General features: G+C 38.3%; 1 protein-coding gene across 1 annotated transcript in view; it reads left to right on the plus strand.

Annotated features, from left to right (window-relative positions):
* Positions 1-23,914, plus strand: part of CCDC7 (coiled-coil domain containing 7) — a 224,827-nt gene that overhangs the window by 183,543 nt on the left and 17,370 nt on the right. The window contains exon 15 of the mRNA XM_036453963.2: positions 1,851-2,072. Coding sequence (XP_036309856.1) covers positions 1,851-2,072 — 222 coding nt within the window. The remainder of the gene's footprint in view (positions 1-1,850; positions 2,073-23,914) is intronic.

Genomic DNA, 23,914 nt, shown 5'->3' on the forward strand with positions numbered 1-23,914 from the left:
GGAGGGCAGTTAGGGGTGACCAAGCCGGCAGAGGAAGGAAGTTGGGGATGACCATGCCTGCAGAGAAGGGCAGTTGGAAGGGACCCAGGCCTGCAGGGAAGAGGTTGGGGGTTACCAGGCCTGCAGTGGAGGGCATTTAGGGGCAAATAGGCTGGCAGAGGAGCAGTTAGGCATCAATCAGGCTGGCAGGGGAGTGGTTAGGGGGTGATCAGGCTGGCAGGAAGAAATGGTTAGGGGCAATCAGAAAAGCAGGCAGGCTAGCAGTTGGAAGCTAGCAATCCTAGATTATGAGAGGGATCCCAGATTGGAGAGGGTGCAGGCTGGGCTGAGGGACAACCCTCCCCCCCCGCCACGTGCATGAATTTCATGCACCAGGCTGCTCATCCTACCTAATAAAAGAGTAATATGCAAATTAACCATCACTCTGCTACACCCACCAGCCAATCAGAGCAAATATGCAAATAAACCCAACGAAGATGGTTACAACCACAGAGAGCAGGAGGGAGGCTTGGGTTTCCCAGGCAACGGAAGAAGCCAAGCTTTCTGCCTGCCCTAGCTGGCCTAGGCCTCCACTCAAGGCTAAAAAGTTTAAATTATAGTAGGTAAACAAATCCAAACAGAAACTGCTGCTAGCCACAGAGCGAGCAGGAGGCTTGGCGCTGCTTCAGACTACAAAGTTTTAATTGTAGAAGGTAAATAATTCCCAGATACCAGGGCCTCCACTTGGGTCTCTGGGGGGCATGGCTGGCCTGCAAACCACCACAGGCCCCTTGCTCAGGTCACCCCATGCCCCAAGGGAAGCCTCACCATGATCTGGGACACCATTCAGGGCAAACCAACTAGCCCCCAGCCATGTACCAGGCCTCTATCCTATCTAATAAGAGTAATATGCATATTGACCATCACTCCAACACACAATATGGCTGCCCCCATGTTGTCAAAGATCCTGTCCCCATGTGGACACAAGATGGCCACCACAAGATGGCCATCAGGGAAGGGCAGTTGGGAGGAACTAGGCCTGCAAAGGAAGGCAGTTATGGGTGCAGGCAAGCAGAGGAGGGCAGTTGGGAGGCACCAGGCCTGAAAGGGAGGGCAGTTGAAGGCGATCAACCCTGCAGGGGAGGGCAGTTAGGGGTGACCAGGCTGGAAGAGGAGGGAAGTTGGGGGCAAACGGGCTGGCAGGGGAGCAATTAGACATCAATAAGGGTGGCATGGGAGTGGTTAGGGGGTGATCAGGCTGCCAGGCAGAAGTGGTTAGGGGTAATCAGGAAGGTAGGCAGGCGAGCATTTGGGAGCCAGCAGTCCTGGATTGAGAGAGCGATGTCCGACTGCCCATTTAGGCTTGATCCCAATGGGCAGTCAGACATCCCTCGAAGGGTCCCAGATTGGAGAGGGTGCAGGATGGACTGAGTGACAACCCCCCCTCCACTCCCGTGCTCGAATTTTGTGCACCAGGCCTCTAGTCTATAATAATAGAAGTGTGATATGCTTACCTACACTTGTTTATTGATCTATAATATTAATGGTAGCCATTCTGAAACCTGTATAATTTTATTAAATAATGTCACCCCAATAAATTCAATAAAAAAAATAAGAAATAAGAGCACTAGGAACTCCTGGATATAAACATAGCCCTAAAATGGAAGAAGATTTTCATAGTTTAAATGAAACTGAGGATCTTTTAAACTATGGATTATTTTGGTGATTTAACTTACATTCCTTCAACTCAGTAAAAATAAAATTGAGAGGTAATATGGGCATGAATATATGTGTATTTTTGAAAGTTGCAATACTGTTAGGAAAAATGTCACAAAAGTAATACTTGATCAATGGTTACTTTTTTCAAATAGGAAGCAGAAAAAGCTAAGCATCAACTAAAGTATTTCCTAAATCAAGGGGAGTTACTTAAAAATGACAGGAAAAGCAAGACAAAAATTGAAAGGACTACAAGTGACACAGAAGTTAAAATTGAAGCTTCAACATCTCTACCATTGGAGAGAGAAACAAGAAAAGTACAAATTGCAGATTCAAATGGACAAAAGACAAATGTTAAGATCCAAGAATATCCACAGGTAAAGAAATACTCAAAATAAAAATAGTAATATGTGCTGTTAGAATTCAATCTCATTATTTGCATTATTTGATTCTATTTTTAAAAATTCTCTATGCTTTTTTTTTTTGCTTGAATTTTCCCCTTTCATTTTCTGGGCAATTAATTCATTATTATATTCAATATAAATGTAAAAATTAGGTATGTGTTGATTGTGATAAATTTTTGATTTTAGAGAAAGAGGAGGGCAAGAGATACATCAATTGGTTGCCTCCCACATGTGCCCTGACCAAGCTCAATCCTGCAAACCTCGGTATGTTTCCTAACTGGATGAGACTGTGACCCTTTGGTACATGGGACAATGCTCCAACCAATTGAAGAACACCTGCCAGAGCTTGTGATCAATTTTTTAAACAGTCAACTCTTGACATTTTATTTTCTAGTCATTTCAATACAGACTAGTCAGATATAAAATATTGTTTAATGCATTAATTTATATTTAAATTGAGCTATAATTGACATTTCTTAGTTTCTGGTGTATAATATAATGGTTTGACATTGTATATTTTGCAAAATTATTAGCACTATATGTCTAGTTAACATCTGTCATGATACCTAGTTACAAAATTTTTTCTTATGATGAGAATTTTTAAGATTTTACTGCCTTAGAAACTTTAAAATATGCAATACAGTATTATTAACTAAATGATAATGCTTGTACATTATATACCCTGGACTTATTACTTACAACTGGAACTTTGTACCTTTTTACTCTCTTTATCCATTTTGCCCACCCTCAACCTCCATCTCTGGCAACCACCAATCTATTTTTTGTATTTTAAGCTTTTTTGGTGGTGTCATTTTTAGATTTCACATATAAGTGAGATAATGTAATATTTGTCTTTCTTTGTCTGACTTATTTAAGTAAGCATAATACCCTCAAGGTCAATTCATGTTGCAAATGGCAAGATTTTTATGGGGGACATGTACAGGGTTGGGAAAAAAGTGGGTTAACAGTTGTTCACATGGAAAATAATATAATCTAAACTAATAAAAGAGAAAGATTCAAATTGACATCTACCAGCCAATCAGGAATGAGCATGCAAATTAACCCAACAAAATTGGTAGGTTAATTTGCACATGGGGTGGCACCAAACAGCCTGGGTCCTAAGGATGGGTGCCATGCCCACAGGTTCCCGGGACCATTGCTGGCCCCAGAAGGTGAGGGCAGCTGCACAGCTTTCCAGCAGACAGCAGGGTCTGCTTGGCAGTAGTTGTGGTGACCCACGATCAGGCAAGTAGACCTGCAGGAAGCACCCAGCAGGGCCTGCTTGACTATCGCTGTAGCATGGAGCAGGCAAGCCCCACAGGGAGCAAAGAACCATGGGGATTGGGTCTGAGCTGTCATGGGACATTCTCTGAGGGTCTTGGATTGGAGAAGGTGTAGGTCGGGCTGAGGGACCTCCCTGTGCACAAATTTCGTGCACTGGACCTCTAGTAATCGATAATAATAAAAGTGTAATATACTAATTAGAATGGACAGCCAAACAACCTTCCAGATATCCTCCTGGTTGACCTTCCTGACAAAGCCGGGACTGTAAGAGCCAAGGCTAGCTGTCGAAGCTGCAAGGGCCGAACTCCTTGTATGGATTTTGTGCTTTGGGCCTCTAGTTAATAAATAATAGTACAAGGATAAACTTGTGTTTCACAACTATAAACCTACTTTTTTTGCCCACCTATATATCACAGGTTCTTTATTCATTCATCCATCTATATACACTTAGTTTGTTAGCTATTGTAAATAATGGTGCAATGAACATGGTGAATATATTTTTCTGATGTAGTATTTTTTTTTCCTTTGAGAGCTTGTTTGGAGGTTCTAGCAAGGGAGTGTAGCTACTCATATGCCCTTGACTGAAGACCAGTCCTATCTTCAGGAGGGATGCACATGGATTGGTGAGAGAGTTGGGGGACACCCACCTAGCCAGCCATATCAGCCTAGTCAATCCTGATGGTCAATGCGGTGACAGATGTCACAGCCAAATTGCCCTCAAATCCAGTATTTTTGTTTTCTTTCTTTCTTTTTTAAATATATTTTATTGATTTTGTATAGAGTGGAAGGGAGAGAGATAGAGAGCCAGAAACATCGATGAGAGAGAGTCATCGATCAGCTGCCTCTTGCACACACCCCCCCCCCCCCCCCACTGGGGATATGCCCGCAACCAAGGTACATGCCCTTGACCGGAATCGAACCCGGGACCCTTCAGTCCCCAAGCCGACGCTCTATCCATTGAGCCAAACCGGACCCGGCAGTATTTTTGTTTTCTTTGGATAAATGCCCAGAAGTGGAATTGTTAGGTCAGGTACTACTTCCATTTTTTCTTACAGTGGCCATGCTAATGTACATTGCCACCAACAGTGCATATGTTATATATGAGCCTCATGGTAACCATGAAGCAAATAAAAAAAACTATAAAAGGTAGTAAAAGGAATCTAAGCCTAAAATTACAAAAAGTCATGAAGCTACTAGGAAAGAAACAGTAGAAAGAAACAGAGAGGAACTACAAAACAGCCAGAAAAAAACACACAAAATGTCAATAACTATATACTTTGGATTAAGTCCTTCAATCAAAAGACATAGGTTACCTAATATATAAAAATACAAGACCTGTCTATATACCCATCTATATGTTGCCTACAGGAGACTCATTCCAGATGTCAAGACACACACATCTGAAAGTGAAAAAAATGGGGGAAAGATATTTTATGCAAATGGAAACCAAAAAAGAAAAGCTGGAGTAGTTATATCAGATAAAATAGACTTTAAAATAAAGACTGTTATAAAAGACAAACATGAGCATTACATAGGAGCACTATGTAATAACAAAATATTAACAGACCTAAAGGAAGAAATTGACAGCAATACAGTAATATTGGGGGGATGATAATATTCCATTTACATCAATGGATATATTATCTAGACAAAAAAATTAATGAGGAAATTTGGCCTTAAATGACACTTTAGACCAGATGGATTTACTAAACATATGAGAAAATTTAATCAAAGCAGCAGAATAAACATTCTTCTCACATGCACATGACAAATTTCCAGGATAGATAATTTACTAGGCCATGAAATAAATCTCAATAAATTTGAGAGGATTAAAACCATATCAAGCATCTTCTCTGAACATATTGATAATAAACTGGGAATCAATTACAAAAAGAAACTGGAAAATTATTAATATGTGAAGATAAAACAAAATGCCACTGAAAAACCAATGAGTTAACAAGGACATCAAATGAAAGTAGAAATGCAACACACTAAAATATGTGGCATGCAGCAAAAGTAGCTCTTTTTTAAAGGAGCATTTCCTGATATAATCTTTTTCCCCCCCTCTGATATGTGTTTTTTTTTTTTCAAAAGCAGTTCTAAAAGTGAAGTTTATAGCAATGCAGATCTATCTCACACAAACATAAAAAAGCTCAGTTAAGAAATCTAACCTTAGATCTAGAGAAACTAAAAACAGAATAAAAAACAAAGCCCAAAGTTTGTAGAAGAAAGGGAATAAGAATAAAGAGCAGAAATAAATAAAATATAGACTTAAAAGACAATAGAAAAATTAGTGAAATAAAAGCTGGTTATGTGAAATGATAAACAGAACTAACAAACCGTTAGCTAGACTCATTAAGAAAAAAGGACACAAATGAATAAATCAGAAATGAAAGAGAAGTTATAACTGATTATCAAAGAAACAAAGGATTAAAAGACTTTATCTTGAACAATCATATGCCAACAAAATGGACCAACTACAAGAAATGAATATATTTCTAGAAATATGCAGTCTTCTAAGACTGAATTTTGAATAGAAAATCTAAACAAACTGACTATTAGCAAGGAGTTTGAATCTGTAATAAAAAAAAATTTCCCAAAACTAAAGTTGAGGATTAAATTGTTTAACTGGTGAATTCTACCAAGCATTCAAAGAAGACTTAATACCAATTCTGTTCAAAGTCTTGCAAAAAAATTTAATGAGGAGTGAACACTCTTGCAAGACTAGTATTACATTGATATAAAAATTAGAGAAAGATACCACAATAAAGAAAAACAAGTAAAAATCTCTGATGAACAAAATGCAAAAAAATCCTCAGAAAATATTAGTAAAGAATTCAACAGTACATTAAAAAGCTTATACACCTTTTTGAGCACAATGGATTTATTCCAGAAATGCAGAAATGGTTCAACAAATGAAAATCAATTTTACATGACATCAACAAAATGAAAGATAAAAAAATCATTCAGTCATTGCAACAGATGCACAAAAAGCAACCAACGTCTATTTATGATAAAAACTCTCAACAAAGTGGGTATAGATGAAAAGTATTTCAACATAATAAAGACCATATATGATAAGACCATAGCTAATATCATACTCGCTGGCAAAAGTTGAAAACCTCTCCTTTAAGATAAAGATAAAGAAAAAGTCGCCCACATCTACCACTTTGTTTTAACACTAGTGGCCCAGTGCACAAAATTTGTGCACAGGGGTGGGGGGGAGGATACCCTCAGCCTAGCCTGAACCCTCTCCAATTGGGAGCCCTTTAATGTGATGTCTGACTGTGGGACCGGGCCTAAACCGGCCATTGGAAATCCCTCTCTTAATCTGGAACTGCTGGCTCCTAACCATCACCTGCCTGCCTGCCCGGTCACCCTAACTGCCTCTACCTGCCTGCCTGATGGCCCTAACCCCTCTGCCTGTCTGTCTGACCTTGCCCTTAGCTGCCCTCCCCTGCTGGCCTGAACTTGCCTCTAGCTGCCTTCCCTGCTAGCCTGGTTGCCTCCAACTGCCCTTCCTGCTGGCCTGATCTTGCCCCCAATGGATCTCCCCTGCTGGCCTGATCTTGCTTCCAACTGCCCTCCTCTGCCAGCCTGATCTCATTTTCAACTGCCCTCCCTGCTAGCTTGGTTGCCCGAAACTGCCCTCTTTTGCTGGTCTGATCTCATCTCCAGTGGCCCTTCCCTAACTGCTCTCCCCTGCCAGCCTGATCACCGCTAAGTGCCTCTGCCTGTCTGATCACCACCCCTAACTGACCTCCCCTGCCTGCCTGATTCTGCCCCCAACTACTGTCCCCTGCTGGCCTGGTTGCTCCCAACTCCCCTCCCCTGCCTGCCTGATCTCGCCTCAGTGGCTCTCCCTTGCTGACTTGATCTCACCCCCAATGCCCTCCACTGCTGGCATGATCTTAACCCCAACTGCTCTCCCTGCCAGCCTGATCTCGCTCCCAATAGCCCTCCCCTGCTGTCCTGATCTTACTCCCAACTGCCCTCCCCTGCCATATATAATAATTTGGTTATGATTGGTCAGTTTCTATGCCAGTCAACATCAAAAGCTCCACCTCCTATGCCAGCCATTATCTCCTCACAGTTCACTCAGATTTGTTTCTGATTGGTTGGTTTCTATTCCAGACAACATCTCTGGGCCTACCTCCAGGCCTGATCAGAGAGGAGGGGCTGATCAGAAGCCCCTATGGAGGCTCAGAGAGAAACAGAGGTGCACTGCTAATGAAGAGAAAGAGAGAGGCAATGGCTGATTAACACCTGCCACGGAGGCTATGGACCAGACCTTGCCTATCTCTCCAGGCCTCTATCCAGGCCTGATCCACAGCCCCCATGGCAGTCAGTGCTGGGTCACTGCAACTGCACTGGTGGCAGTCAGTCCTGGGTTGCCACAGCAATCCAGCACTGACTGCAAGATTGACTTCCAGTGTTCGGTCGAGCCTCCAGTCAGTCGTTACAGACCCTGGGTTTTTATATATTATTATAGGATAGTATTAGAAGTCCTAGCCAGAGCTATTAGGCAGGAAACAAATAATAGGAATCTAAATGGTAAAAGAAGAGGCAAAAATGTCACTATTTCCAGATAGCATGATTTTTTATATTGAAAAACATAAAGACCCCCCAAAAAACTGTTGGAAGTAATTGTGGTTTTCATTAATAGATTCAGTAAATTTGGAGGAACAAAAATACTATAAAAAATCTGTTGTACTTTTGTATACAACCGGCAATCTTCAGAAAGAGCAATAAAGATATATTTCTAGAAGTGGAATGACTGGGTCAAAAGGGGGTTCCATTATTTATTTCTTGCAGAAACTTCATAGTGTTTTCTATAATGGCTGCACCAGTCTGCATTCACACAAGCAGTATAATAGAGTTGCCTTTTCTCCATGACATTTCCAACAGTTGTTGTTGTTTGATTTGTAGATGATAGCCATTCTGATAGGTATAGGTGAAATTTCATCATTGTTTTGATTTTCATCTCTCTGATGATCAGTAACTGAACTTTTTTCCATGTCTCTTGCTTTCTTTTTTTCTCTTTTTCCCCCCCTCATTTTTTAAATTAAGGTATTATATATGTACATACCTTACCAATCCCCACCTCCCACCCCCACTCCCATACATGCCCTCTCTCCCCAGAGTTTTTCGTCCATTGGTTATGCTTATACAAGTCCTTTGGTTGATCTCTTATCTCTGCCATATCTCCCTCCCCTCCCTGCTCTAATTTGAGAATCTGTTTGTTTCTTTATGTCTCTGTATCTATCTTTTTGTTCATCAGTTTATAATGTTCCTTATTATGCATAAATGAGTGAGATCATGTGGTGTTTTTCTTTCATTGACTGGCTTATTTCACTCAGCATGATGTTCTCCAATTCCATCCAGGTTGCTGCAAATGATAAGAATTCCTTCTTTTTTATGGCAGCATAGTATTCCATTGTGTAGGTATACCATCGTTTTTATTTTTTATTTTTTTAAAAATATATTTTACTGATATTTTCACAGAGAGGAAGAGAGAGGGATAGAGAGTTAGAAACATCTATGAGAGAGAATCATCGATCAGTGCCTCTTGCACACCCCCTACTGGGGATGTGCCTGCAACCAAGGTACAGGCCCTTGACCGGAATCGAACCCGAGACCTTTCAGTCCACAGGCCGACGCTCTATCAACTGAGCCAAACCAGTCCTGGCACCATAGTTTTTTTAATCCAATCATCTGCTGACGGGTACCTAGGCTGTTTCCAACTCCTAGCTATTGTAAATTGTGCTGCTATGAACAAGGGGGTGCATATATCCTTTCTGACTGGTGTTTGTAGTTTCTTGGGATATTCCTAGGAGTGGGTCAAATGGGAGTTCCATTTTCCGTTTTTTGAGGAAGCTCCATACTGTTCTCCAAAGTGGTTGTACCAGTCTGCATTCCCACCAGCAGTGCATGAGGGTTACTTTTTTTCTGCAACCTCACCAACACTTGCCATTTGTTCATTTGTTGATGATAGCCATTCTGACAAGTGTGAGATGGTATCACATTGTTGTTTTGATTTGCATCTCTCGGATAATTAGTGACTTTGAGCATGTTTTCATGTGCCTCTTGTCTTCTTTTGAAAAGATTCTATTTAGGTCCATTGCCCATTTTTAATTGGATCATTTATCTTCCTTTTATTAAGTTGTATAAGCTGTCTGTAGATGTTGGAGATTAAATCTTTATCAGTGGTAACATTTGCAAATATGTTCTCTGATACAGTGGGCTTTCTTGTTGTTTTGTTGATGGTTTCTTTTGCTGTAAAAAAGCTTTTTACTTTGATGTAGTCCCATTTGTTTATTTTCTCTTTAGCTTCCAGTGTTCTAGGGGTCATATCAGTGAAGAAGTTCTTTTGGCATATGTCTGAGATTTTGCTGCCTATGGATGCCTCTAGTATTTTTATGATTTCCTATCTTATGTTTAAGTCCTGTATCCATTTTGAGTTTATTTTTGTGTATGGTGTATGTTGGTGATCTAGTTTCATTCTTTTGCATGTATCTGTCCAATTTTGCCAAAACCATTCATTGAAGAGAGTTCTTGACTCCATTGTATGTTTGTGCCTCCTTCGTCAAATATTAATTGAGCATAGTGATTTGGGTTGATATCTGGGTTCTCGATTCGATTCCATTGATCTATATGTCTGTTCTTGTGCCAGTACTAGGCTGTTTTGAGAACAGTGGCCTTGCAATACAGCTTGAAATCTGGTATTGAGATCCCTCCTACTTTACTCTTCTTTCTCAGGATTGCTGTGGCTATTTGGGGTCTTTTTTTCTTCCAGATGAAGTTTTGGAGAGTTCTTTCTAGGTCTGTGAAATATGCCATTGGTATTTTAATGGGGAGTGCATTGAATCTATAAATTGCTTTGGGAAGTATGGACATTTTGATGATGTTGATTCTACCAATCCATGAACATGGTATATTCTTCCATCTGTTTATATCTAACTCTATCTCCTTTTTCAGCGTCACGTAGTTTTCTGCGTATAGGTCTTTTACCTCCTTATTTAAGTTTATTCCTAGGTATCTTAGTTCTTTTTGGTGCAATGGTAAATGGGATTGCTTTTTTAGTCTCTGTTTCTGTAAATTCACTATTGGTGTATAGAAATGCCATAGGTTTCTTGGCATTAATTTGTATCTTGATGCATTGCCAAATTCATTTATTAAATCTATTAGTTTTTTTGATTGAGTCTTTTGCGTTTTTTATGTACAATATCATGTCATCTGCAAAGAAGGACAATTTTACTTCTTCTTTTCCAATTTGGATGCCTTTTTTTCTTCTTCTTCTTGTCTAATTGCAATAGCTAGTAATTCTAGTACTACCATATGTCAAACAAGAGTTGTGAGAGTGGGCATCCCTGTCTTGTTCCTGCTCTTAGAGGGAACGGTTTTAATTTTTGCCCATTGAGTATGATGTTTGCTGTGGGTTTATCATATATAGCTTTTATTATGTTGAGGAATGATCCTTCTATTTCCACCTTGTTGAGAGTTTTTATCAGGAAAGGGTGTTGGATATTATCAAATTCTTTTTCTGTGTCAATTGATATGACTATATGATTTTTATCTTTCAATTTGTTTATGTGATGTATCACGTTTTTGATTTGTGGATATTATACCATCTTTCCATTTCCGCGATAAATCCTACTTGGTCATGGTGTATGATCTTTCTGATGTTCTGGAGCCAATTTGCTAGGATTTTGTTGAGGATTTTGACATCTATGTTCATGAGGGTTATTTGCCTATAATTCTCTTTCATTGAGTTGTATTTATTTGGTTTGGGTATTAGGGTGATGCTGGCTTCATAGAAGGAGCTTGGAAGTGTCCCTTAGTCTTAAATATTTTGGAATAGTCTGAGGAGGATAGGTTTAATTCTTCCTTGAATGTTTGGTAAAACTCTCCTGTGAAGCCATCTGGCCCTGGGCTTTTGTTTGCTGGAAGCTTTTTGATGACTGCTTCAATTTCTTCCTAAGTTTCTGGTCTATAATGATTTTTAGATTCTTCTTGATTGAGTTTTGGAAGGTTATATTTTTCTAGGAATATGTCCATTTCCTCCAGGTTGTCCAATTTTTTGGAATAAAGTTGTTAGTAGTATTCTGTAACAATCTTTTGTATTTCGGTGGGGTCTGTTGTTATTTCACCTCTTTTGTTTCTGATTTTGTTTATTTGGGTCCTCTCTCTTTGTTTCTTGATGAGCCTGGCTAGAGGTCCATCCATCTTGTTTATCCTTTCAAAGAGCCAGCTCTTGGGTTTGTTGATCTTATGTATTGTTTCTTTGGTCTCTATGTCATTTATCTCTGCTCTGATTTTTATTATTTCCTTCCTTCTGCTTACACTGGGCTTTTATTGTTTGTCTTTTTCTAATTCTATGAGCTGCAGAGTTAAATAATTTGTTACCATTTTTTCTTGTCTTTTTTGCAGTAGGCTTATAGGGCTTTGAACTTCTCTCTCAAGACTGCTTTTGCTGTGTCCCATATATTTTGAATTGTTTGTTTTCATTGTCATTTGCTTCCAGGATGCTTTTAATTTCTTCCTTGATTTCTCTGGTAACCCAGTCCTTGTTTAATAGCATGCTGTTTAGTCTCCATGTGTTTGATTTCTTTGGATTATTTTTATTGTACTGTAGTTGATTTCCAGTTTTATGCCACTGTTATCTGAGAAGATGCTTGATATGATTTCTATCTTCTTGAATTTGAAGAGACTTTGCCTATGTCCCAAAATGTGGTCTATCTTTGAAAATGACCCATGTGCACTTGAGAAGAATGTATATTCTGTGGCTTTGGGGTGGAATGTTCTGAAGATGTCGATTAATTTCATCTGGTCTAGTGCATCATTTAGGATTGATATTTCTTTGCTGAATTTTTGTTTAGATGATTTGTCGAAGGATGACAATTGGGTATTAAAATCTCCTACTATGATTGTATTGCTATTAATCTCTCCCTTAATGTCCTCTTGCAGGTTTTTTTTTTAAGTATATATTTGGGTGTTCCTGTATTGGGTGCATATATGTTTACCATGGTTATTTCTTCTTGTTGGATTGCTACCTTTAGTATTATGAAGTGGCCTGGATTATCTCTTGTTATGTCCTTCACTTTGAAATCTTGTTAGATATAAGAATGCTACCCCAGCTTTTTTTTATTTCCATTCGCATGGAAAACTTTTTTTCCCATCCCTGCACCCTTAGTCTGTGTGCATATTTTTTTCTGAAATGGGTTTCTTGTAGACAGCAGATATATGGGTCTTGTTTTCTTATTTAATCCATTATCCTATGTCTTTTGATTGTGGCATTTAATCTATTTACATTTAAAGATATTATTGATAGGTACTTATTTGTCACCATTCTTATTCTGTACCCCTGTTTTCGTTCTTTGCTTCCTCTTTATTTTTTACAGCTGACTCCTTAGCATTTCTTGCATTGCTGGTTTGGTATGGATAAATTTCCTTAGTCTGTTTTTGTCTGTGAAGCTCCTGATTTCACCTTCAATTTTGATTGATAGCCTTGCTGGGTACAGTATTCTTGGATTCAGACCCCTTCTTTGCAAGACTTTGTATATTACATTCCATTCCCTTCCTTTTGTTGAGAAATCAGTTGCTAGTCTAATGGGGGTTCCTTTATATGTAACTTTCTGTCTCTCTCTGGCTGCTTTTTTTTTTTTTTAACATTTTATTAAATTATTATCTGTGTATATATACCATTGCCCCCTCCTCCCATATAAGCCCTTTCTCCCCAGAGTTTGTGTTCATTGGTTGTACTTGTATGCATGTATCCAAGTACTTTGGTAGATCTCTTATCTTCCTCAGATCTCCCTACCCTTCCTGCTGTAATTTGATAGTCTGTTTCTTTACTATTTCTATATCTATCTTTTGGTTCATCAGTTTATAATGTTCTTTATTATCTATAAATGAGTGAGGTTATGTGGTGTTTCTCTTACGTTGACTGGCTTATTTCACTCAGCATAATGTTCTCCAATTCCATCCAGGTTGCTGCAAATGATGAGAATTCCTTCTTTTTTACGGTAGCATAATATTTCATTGTGTAGATGTACCATAGTTTTTTTTTGATCCAATCATCTGCTCATGGACACCTAGGCAGTTTCCAAATCCTAGCTATTGTAAATTGTGCTGCTATGAACATAGGGGTGCATATATCTTTTCTGTTTGGTGTTTCTAGCTTCTTGGTATATATTAGTATGAGTGGGATTACTGGGTCAAATGAGAGTTGCATTTTCAGTTTTTTGAGGAAATTCCATACTGTTCTCCACAGTGGTTGCACCAGTCTGCATCCCCACCTGCCGTGCACAGGGGTTCCTTTTTCTCTGCAACCTTGCCAACACTTGTCGTTTATTGATTTGTTGATGTTTGCCATTCTGACAAGTGTGAGATGGTACCGCATTGTTGTTTTGATTTGCGTCTCTCGGATAATTAGTGACTTTGAGCATGTTTTCATGTGCCTCTTCGCCTTCCTTTTTTCTTCTTTTAAAAAGATTCTATTTAGATCCATTGCCCATTTTTAAATTGGATCATTTATCTTCCTTTTATTAAGTTGTATAAGCTGTCTGTAGATGTTGGAGATTAAACCTTTATCAGTGATAATATTTGCAAATATGTTCTCCTCTCTGTCTGCTTTTAAGATTCTTACTTTGTTGTTGGTGTTTGCCAATTTAATTATAACGTGACTTGGTGTCAGTCTTTTGGGATTCATTTTGCTTGGGGCTCTGCAAGCTTCTTGGATTTGTGTGGGTTTTTTCTTCTCTATCTCAGGAAAGGTTTATGTCATTATTTCTTCAAACATTTTTTCTATGCCTTCCTCAGTTTCCATTCCTTCTGGAACCCCTATTTTCTAATGTTATTTTGTTTGTATTGTCCCAAAGCTCCCTTAGGTTCTCCTCCTGCTTTTTAGTTTTTGGTTTTTTTTTCAGAAGCTGCTCTAATTTGGTATTTTTTCCCCCGCGTTTTTGTTTTCTAGCTCACTGATGTGGTCCTCTGCTCCTAGTTTACTGTTGATGCTTTCTATTAAGTTCTTTACAGTAGTGAGGTCATTTTTCATTTCCTCTTGGCTCTTCTTCATTTCCTCTTGGTTCTTACTCATTTTATCAAATTTGTCTTCCATTTCTTTTAGTCATTTTATGATCATTACTCTGAATTCTTGCTCAGGGTGTTGCTTGCCTCTAACTCGTTTACTTCCTTTTCAGGTGATGCCTGCTTTTCTTTCATGTGCAGGCTGTTTCTTTGTCTCCCCATGATATCTCTTTTCAGGATGTCTGGTTATGTAATTCTCTCTCTTCTGTGTTGATTTAAAGGCACAAAATACAACACAACCAGATACAACATACAAGGCACTGAACAGAAATGAGTTTGCGATATTAAAAACCTCCAATAAAGGTGACCATTAGAGAAAGGCAAATAAGGGGTAGGAGAGATCGAAGAGTAAAAAAATAAAGTGTGGCACAATGAAATTGAGAGAAGGAAAAGAGAGAGAGAGAGAGAGAGAGAGAGAGAGAGAGAGAGAGAGAGAGAGAGAGAGAGACTAGAACAATACTTAAGAGAGAAACGAGGAACTAACTATATATATGGCAAAGAAACTCCAATAGAACAACCCTTATTCCCAGCAAATGCCAGCAACAATATCTGGAGATTAATACATCTAATTAACTAATATCAAGTGAGGAACAGCAAAGCAGAGGTAAAAATTAACTAAAACACGGCTAACAAAATCATACAATCAAACAAAAAGAATAAACAAAACAATATCATAAAAAAGCATAACACTTTGATATAGTTAATATTCAACATGCAAGTACAAAAGGGCAGAGAGAAAGACTTTATTTATTTATTATTTTTTTAGGACAGCAAAAAGGGAGGTGTGTATGGGCTTGGAGCAGGGGTTGGAAATTAGATATACAGAAGTAGGGTGACATTTTAGCAGGGGGTAAACAGTAAAAATAGGGAAAATCTAGAGCAAGAAAGGGTTAAGATAAACAGGACACCAAAGGGGAAAAGGTTAGGAAGAGAGTGATGGCATAAAGGTAGGGTTGAGATAGAATAAAGTGTTGGTGAAGAAAAGGTAAATATAGACTGTAGAACACTAATCACAAAGTAAAATAAAGAGCAAATAATATGATACTTAAAAAATAATAAACAAAAATAAATAAGATAAAAAAGATAAAATAGTAGTAGTAATAATGCTGATTACAAATAAAAATGTATTAATTAAAAAGGTAAAATCAAGTGAGGAAAAAACAAAAAAATAGTTTCTTGAGTAAATGTTGCAAATAATGAAGGTAAAAACAAAAATAAAAAAATTAAATAAAAAATTAAATAAAATTTGCAGTAATAAAGGTCATTCCCTTCCTCTATTGTTCTGTTTGGAACTCCTGTTTCTCAGTACAGACAGTATTGCAGTTCCCTGCATTTCACTGCTCCTCAGTATTGTAATCCAATCCTGATTTTTAAGCAGGCCTTGCTTTGATTTTTTTATTACACTAGAGTCAATTTGTGATTAGGCCTCTGGGTGGCAGTGTTTCTGAGTTGACTACCAGGGCTTTAAAGCCTCTCTAGGTTTTTCTTTTCTCTATGACACTCCACTTATCTGCGGAAGTTGGTGAGCAAGTCCAAGCCGACTGCACTGCCCTGAACCTCGCTGGCTATCCCTCCGTGTCAGATCAAAACAAGTTGATATCTTTAGATGTCCCCCCTATTAGGAGCCCTGTCCACAATCACGGGTGACACCAGCCCAACAGCCTGGGCCTTCTTCTTGTAAACGCCACCCCAGTCCTCCAGGTTCCGCTAGGCTCATGGTGTGTGGTTTTCTGTCTTCACAGGGACTCACCATATCCCTGTGAAATCTGACCTATCTGACCTTTTCGTCGTGCGGTGGAGCACTCCTTTGAGTCCAAGTGTTCACACCGCCTGGCACCAGCGTTCTAGGGCTCATAGCTGCTTGGTGGTCGCTGAGGCTGTGGATATTCAGGCCTCTGACAAGATCCACTTTTCCTTTAAAGATGGCGATATTTCCCTGTCCTTTCTCTTGCTTTCTTGATGTCCACTTTAGAAAAGTGTCTATTTAGGTGCTTTTCCCAGTTTTTAATTGGATTGTTTGTCTTCCTTTTGTTAATTTGTATGAGTTCCCTATATATTTTAGAGCTTACTCCTTTATCAGATGAATCATTGACAAATATGTACTCCCATGTAGAGGGGTTTCTTATTTTGATGATGGTTTCTTTTTCAGTGTAGAAGATTTTTATTTTCATGTAGTCCCATGTGTTTATTTTATCCTTAGTTTCCATTATCCTAGGAGATGTATCGGTAAATATATAGCTATGAGAAATGTCTGAGATTTGGTGCCTGTGGTTTCTTCTAGAACTTTTATGGCTCACATCTTACATTTTAGTCTTTTATCCATTTTGAGTTTATTCCTGTATATGGTGTAAGCTGGTTGTCTACTGTCATTTTTTTTATATACCTGTTCAATTTTCCCAATACCATTTATTGAAGAGACTGTCTTTACTTAATTGTATTTTTTGCCTTCTTTGTCAAATACTAATTGAGAACAATGGCTTGAGTCAATTTCTGGGTTTTCTGTTCTGTTCTGTTGATCTACATGTTTGCTTTTGTGACATTACCAGGCTATTTTGTGTATAGTTTGCTTTGTAGTTTCAATAAGGTGTTGGAAATACCAAATATTAAGTTAAAACAACTTTGTTCTTCTTTTCAAGATTACTGTGGCTATTTAGGGTCTTTTTTTTTGTTTCCATATAAATTTTTGGAGTGTTTGTTCTAAATCTGTGGAATTTATCATTAATATTTTAATAGTGATTGTATTGAATCTATAGATTGCTTTGGACATTTATAAATGTATGGACATTTATATTTGTGTGCTCCTGTATTGAGTGCATATGTGTTTACCAGAGTTACATCCTCTTGTTGTATCAATCCCTTTAGCATTATGGAGTGGCCTTCTTATCTCTTGTTATGGCCTTTTTGAAATCTGTTCAGTTAGATATGAGTATTGCTACCCCATTTGCTGGGGAAATTTTTTCCCATCCCTTCACTTTCATTCTGTGTAAGTCCTTTGTTCTGACATGGGTCTCTAGTAGATCGCATACATAAGGGTCATGCTTTCTTGTCCATTCATCTACTCTAGGTCTTTTGTTTTGAACATTTAAGTCATTTATATTTAAGGTTATTATTAACTATTGGCCCTGGGCACAAATCTTTGCCCAAGTAGTCCTGCCCACCACCACTATAGCTCTCTGCAGCTCATAGCTTGCTGCCCTGCCCTCCTGTAGCTATCCCCTGCTTGTAGCTCGCTATCCCACCCTTCCTGATGATCAGTTGTTACATGTCATGGTGTAATGGCCATTTGCATATTACTTCTTTATTATATAGGATAGATACTTATTTATTGCAACTCTTATTCTTTACTAGAGGCTCAGGGCACAAAATTCATGCACGGAGGTCCCCCAACCCAACCTGCACCCTCTACAAACTAAGAGCTTTTAGGGGATGTCCAACTGATGGCTTAAGCCCACTCCCCATGGTTCTCTGCTCTCTTTGGGCCTGGAGGTTTTTGTTGCAGCCATGGAGATGAAACCCCCATGCCCTGCTCTCTGCTCGCCTCACCATACACCATGTGAAGGAAGCCCCAATGCCCTGCAGTGTGCTCTGTCTGCCAGGCCTGGGGGCTTTGCCGACACCAACACACTAAGGAAATCCCCATGTCCTGTTGTCCTGGTTCTGTCTGTGGGGCTTAGGGGTGTTCCCACTTCCACCTTGCTAAGGAAGCCTCCAAGCCCTGATGTCCTGGCTCTGTTTGTTGGGCCTGGGGTTGTTCCCACCACCTCTGTGCTAAGGCAGCCTCCAAGCCTTGCTGTCTGGGCTCTGTTTGCTGGGCCTGGGGCTTCCCCGCTGCTGCAGCTCTAAGGAAGCCTCCATGCCTTGCAGTCTGGACTCTGACTGCCTTGTCTGGGTGGATCAAAAACCTCTCCAGAGATGATACAGCCTTGCTGCTCCTGCGGACTGGAAAGGACACAAAAGCAGTAGAGCTGAGGGGACTGGGGACTGCCATCTTGTGGCTATGGGGGGCCACCATTTTTGTCAAGGAGTGATGGTTAATTTGCATATTACTTTATTATTAAATAAGATACCTGTATTCTTATCTTTTCTTCTATTTCTTCTTCTTACAACAATCACTTTAGAATTTCTTGTAGTGCTGGTGTTCTAGAAATAAACCCCTTTAGCCTTTTTTTTGGTCTGTTAACCTCTTTATTTCACCTTCAATTTTTAACAATAGCCTTTCTGGATAGAATAGTCTTGTGTTCAATTCCTTGGTTTTTATTATTTTGCAGATTTCTTGCAAATCCCTTCTGGTCTGAAGTGCTTCTACTGAGAAGCCAGCTGATAGTATAATAGGAGCTCCCTCTCTGTATTTGTAGGCTTTCAGATTTTTTCTTTGTTTTTATGTTTGCCAATTTAATTATTATGTGTCTAGTTGTGGGTCATTTTGGGTTAATCTTAATTGGGACTTTTTTTCCTGAACTTGAGTGATTTATTCTTTCACTAGGTTAGGGAAATTTTCTGCCATTTTTTCTTCAAAAAGTTTCTTAGTTCCTTTCTCAGATTTTGCTCCTGGTACCCCTATAATGTGAATGTTTTTACATTTAATGTTGTTCCAAAGCTCCTTTTTGACTTTCCTCCTGCTTTTAATTTTTTTCATTTGCTTCTCTTTAAAGGAGTTTTTGTGTACATCGTTTTTTATTTCACTGATTCTGTCCTCAGCTTCCTCTAGTCTACTGTTTAATACTTCTAGGATGTCCTTTATTTCAGTTATGTTGTTGCTCTTTTACAGTTGATTCTTATTTATTCTTTCAACTTTTTTCAAGTTGGTGTAACCCTTATGAAATACCTTATAATATGCATTAAGTTTCTTATACTTTTCATTAAGTTACTTGTAGTTCTCTCTGAATTATTTGAGCACCCTTATTACCATTACTTTATCTGACAAATTGCTTGCCTTCATTTAATTTAGTTCCTTTTCTGGCCATTCCTTCTTTTCTTTCACTTGTTTCTTTGTTCCCCCTCACCCTATTTTTTGATGTCCCTTGGTTTTGGTTTCTATGTATTAGATCAAACTGCTTTGCCTCCCAGATTTTGTGGGGTGGTGTTATGTAATAGGTGTTGGAACCCAGTTGTGTAGTTTCTTAGATTTATTGAGCTGGGAGCTCTAAGAAAGACCCTTATTTAAGTTATTCCCCTATTGTAGTTGGGTCTTGAATGTTATTGTCCCATTCATGGATGGAATATCCTCTCAGGCTGGCTGACAATGTGTCTCACTCCAGACTACATCCCATGAGCTACTATAAAGGTGCTGACTAAACAGAACAAAATACAACAAAACAAAACATGAAACAAAAGAAACAAAAACATACACAAGACCCCTTCAGAAACTATAAAAGCAATCACTAGAAAAGAGAGAATTAGGAAAGAGAAAAGGAAACAAGAATGATAGAAAAAAGAAAGAAAGAAAAATATGAGGATAATTTTGAGAAAGAACAACAAAATTGGAGGTATCACAATACCAACTATCAAGTTGTTCTATGAAGCCACTGTATGCCAAAGTACCTGGTACTGGCACGAGAACAGGCATTTAGATCAATGGAATAGAACAGAGAACCCAGAATCGACACAAGTCACTATGCTCAATTAATATTTGACAAAGGAGGCAAGAGCACACATTGGAGCAGAGACAGTCTTTTCAATAAGAATTTGGAAAAAATTGGACAGGTATATACAAAAAAAAAAAAAATTAAACTAGACCACCAACTTACACCATACACAAGAATAAATTCAAAGTGGATAAGAAACTTAAATGTAATACATGAAACCATAAAAATCCTACAAATCTCAGACATCTCTCATAGAAATATGTTCACTGTTACATCTCCTAAGATAAAGGAAACCAAGGATAAAATAAACAAATGGGATTAAGTTAAAATAAAAAGCTTCTACACTGAAAAAGAAGCCATCATCAAAATAACAGGAAACCTCACTACATGGGAGAACATATTTGCCTGATAAGGGGCTAAACTCCAAAATATATAAGGAAGTCCTACAACTTAATAAAATAAAGACACACAAAACAATTTAAAAATTGGCAAAGGACCTAAATAGATACTTCTCCAAAGTGGACATACAGAAAGCCAAGAGAAATATGAAAAATGCTAAGTTACTCATCATCTGAGATTTGTAAATCAAATAACAATGAGATATCACCTCACACTGGTCAGAATATATATTGTCAACAAATCAACCAACAAGAAGTCTTGAGGATGTTGTGGAGAAAAGGAAACCCTAGTATACTAATATCGAAATGCAAACTGTGTAGCCACTGTGGAAAACAGTACAGAGTTTCCTCAAGAAATTAAAAATGTCTTATAGTTTTCAGTGTATAGGGCTTTCACACCCTTTGTTAAGTATATCCATAGGTATTTTATTCGTTTTGTTGTAAATAGAATTAAATTTTTTTTCCTGAATTTTCATTATTAGTATGGATTTTTATACATTAATTTTGTATCCTGAAACTTTACTGTATTTGTTTATTGTTTCTGATATGTAGGTGTTGGGTCTGAGCCTGTCTGTCTGGGGCTGGACCTGTAAGACACTGGGTCTTAGATGGAGAAGTCATGAGAAGTTGTGGGTATATAAAAATGAGTTTTTATTAGAAGCCAGTGGCCATATAGCCATTAGATAAGAATAGTTCTCACAGCAGGCAGACAGCTGGACACTGGCTAGTGAACGTATATCTTTCCCATAAAACAGCATTAGTCTCTGTACCCACAACTATTATCTGAGCAGCTGCATGCTGCTTCCTAGACTCACCACTTCACATTGTAGCCGTACCTGAGCTCTCTGGATCAGCAGCTTCGCCTGTTTCTCATGCCTAGCTGTTTTCTCAAGCAGACTTCCTCACCCACTTTTCTCACTTTAATTTCAACCAACTCCAGCTTACTAGTTGGTCAGTAACCTACTTTTACACTATTAGACAAAGAAGGCTTGGTGCCAACAGTGACATCAATCATGTTGGCTACTGAAAGGCACAATGTACTCTGTGTCCTTGCTCATGGTATTTTGGCCTGCTTAGGATTCCTAGGCTCAGAGTCCTTGAATATTTCATTTAGTTACTTGCCCAGAGTGGCCTTTGGCCATTCTTATGTTTGATAACAAGGCCTTTGTGTTCCCACTGGCCTTGACTACCTGGAGAACTGGAATGGTTCCCACACTATTTAATGACAACTTCCTATTAGATAACTTTCTGGCTTTCTCTTGCTGCCTTTAAGATTGTTTGTGTGTTTTTGTCTTTAACATTTGCCATTTTGATTTTGATGTGTCTTGGTGCCAGTCTTTTTGGATTCACCTTGATTGGTACTATTGTGCTTCCTTAACTTTTGTGACTTTTTTCTTCACCAATTAGGGAAGGTTTCTGTCATTATTTTGCGAGCTGATTCTCTATTCTTTGCTCACTTTTTCTCTCCATGGTAACCTTATGTAGCAGATGTTGTTATGTATCATGTTGTTCCCTTAAACTATCCTAATTCTTTTTTACTTCTTTTTTTCCCTGCTCTAATTGAGTGTTCTTTTCCTACCTTGTATTCTAGATCAACAATTTGTTCCTATGCTACAGCCAATATACTTTTATTTCCTTTCAATGTATCTTCAGTGTCAGATATGATATTCTTCATTTATTATTGATTCTTTCTTATTCATGTTTTCTATTTCCTTTTTCATGCCATTTTAGTTTCCATTAAATTTCTTATTACCCTTCTTGAACATCCTTATAACCATTACGTTGAACTCTATATATCTGATATATATCACTTGCCTCCATTCCTTTTTAAAAAATTCTTTATTGTTTAAAGTATTACATAAGTCTCCCTCTCCCCCCATTGACCTCTCCTCAGCTGCTACATTTCTTTTAGCTCTTTTTTTGTGGAGATTCTACCTAGTCTTTCATTTGAGGCCCATTTCCTTGTTTCTCTATTTTGATTGCATCTTTGGGTTTGCTTCTTGGTATTAGATAGATCTGATAGGACTCCCAATCTTCTTTGGTGGCCTATGTAGTAGGTGTCCTGTAGGATACAGTGGCATAGTCTTCTTAATCTCATGAGCAGGATACTCTAAGAAAGTCTTTTGTGTGATTATGTGAACCCTCCTGCTGTAGTCAGGACTTGATTTCTCTTTGTCCATTCTTGGGTGGGATCAACCCTCAGGATGATCAACTGTGAGGCTCATCTTTGACCACATCATTCAAGATGTTGTACAGGTGCTGACAGAGCAAAACAAGACAAAACATAGCAAGACAAAAAATAAAACACAACAAAAAGCCCAACAATAACAACAAAATGAATAAGAAAGGAAAATAGAAAAATAATAAAAGACAAAAAATGAATAAGAGAAGAAAAAATATGAAAGGAAAGAAGAAAAAATATTGAAAAGATTATGCAAAGAAAATCAGAAAAAATAAGAAAAGAACAAAGAAAGAAAATAAAACTAGAAAAGGAAAGCGAGAAATATGAAAAATTAAGAACAAAATAGAAGAAAAAAGAAATAAACATCTTCCACCTCTGAATTGTTTCTCTTCTGTCTTCATGGCTGGAGCAGTTCCTCTCTGTTACAGGATTCCAGATGGTCTCGGAGTTGTTTTCTGAAAATATACAACATATTCTCGACCAAAAATTAATAAAGGGATATTTTCTATAAATTTGACTTGGGATCCTTTTTGTTTTTTTGTGTCCCCCCCCCCCCCCCCAAATGATTTCCTCTAGCTTGTTTTGACACCATGTGTATTTTCATGGGTATCTTTCTGTTAGCATTTTGAATGAAGGTTTATTTTCTAAAGTACAATTTTTTTAGATGTAAATTATTTGCAGGATATTTTTCCTTACATGATATTCTTCCACTGTCACCCCCTTTTTAAAATTTAAATAATAGGAGGCTTTTTGAAATTTTATAATGTAGTCTTGATAGCTTTTATATTTTAATTATTTGCACTAACCTATGACTACTTTAGGTTCATAACATGTTATGCAATTTTACCATGAGACGCTCTGCCAATAAGAATTTTTGTTAACATTGGTCGGACCTGCATCGCCACCGTTTGTCCACCAACCAGATCTGAAATAGCATGGCTGACATGTACACATAAGGAACTATTTGACATTGAAATTGGGACTCAAAAGAACTGTTGGCCCAGAAAGGAACCCATTACAGACTGATTCATTTGCCTCTCAACGCAACCATTATGGCTTGTCTCAGTTTAGGTTCTTACCAGGGTATTTCTTAGATCACATGATCTCACACATCTAGAGGAAATGATGAACAACATAGACTGATCAACAAAAACAGACCAGAGAAAGAGAAGCAGCAAACAGACTCTCAAACCTCAGAGGGAAAGTAGGGGAGGGTGAGGATAAAGGGGAAGAGATCAACCAAAGGACTTATATGCATGCTTATGGGCCTGACCAGTG

This window comes from Pipistrellus kuhlii, unplaced genomic scaffold (assembly GCF_014108245.1).
Source record: "Pipistrellus kuhlii isolate mPipKuh1 unplaced genomic scaffold, mPipKuh1.p scaffold_m20_p_1, whole genome shotgun sequence".
Classification (NCBI taxonomy): Eukaryota; Metazoa; Chordata; class Mammalia; order Chiroptera; family Vespertilionidae; genus Pipistrellus; species Pipistrellus kuhlii.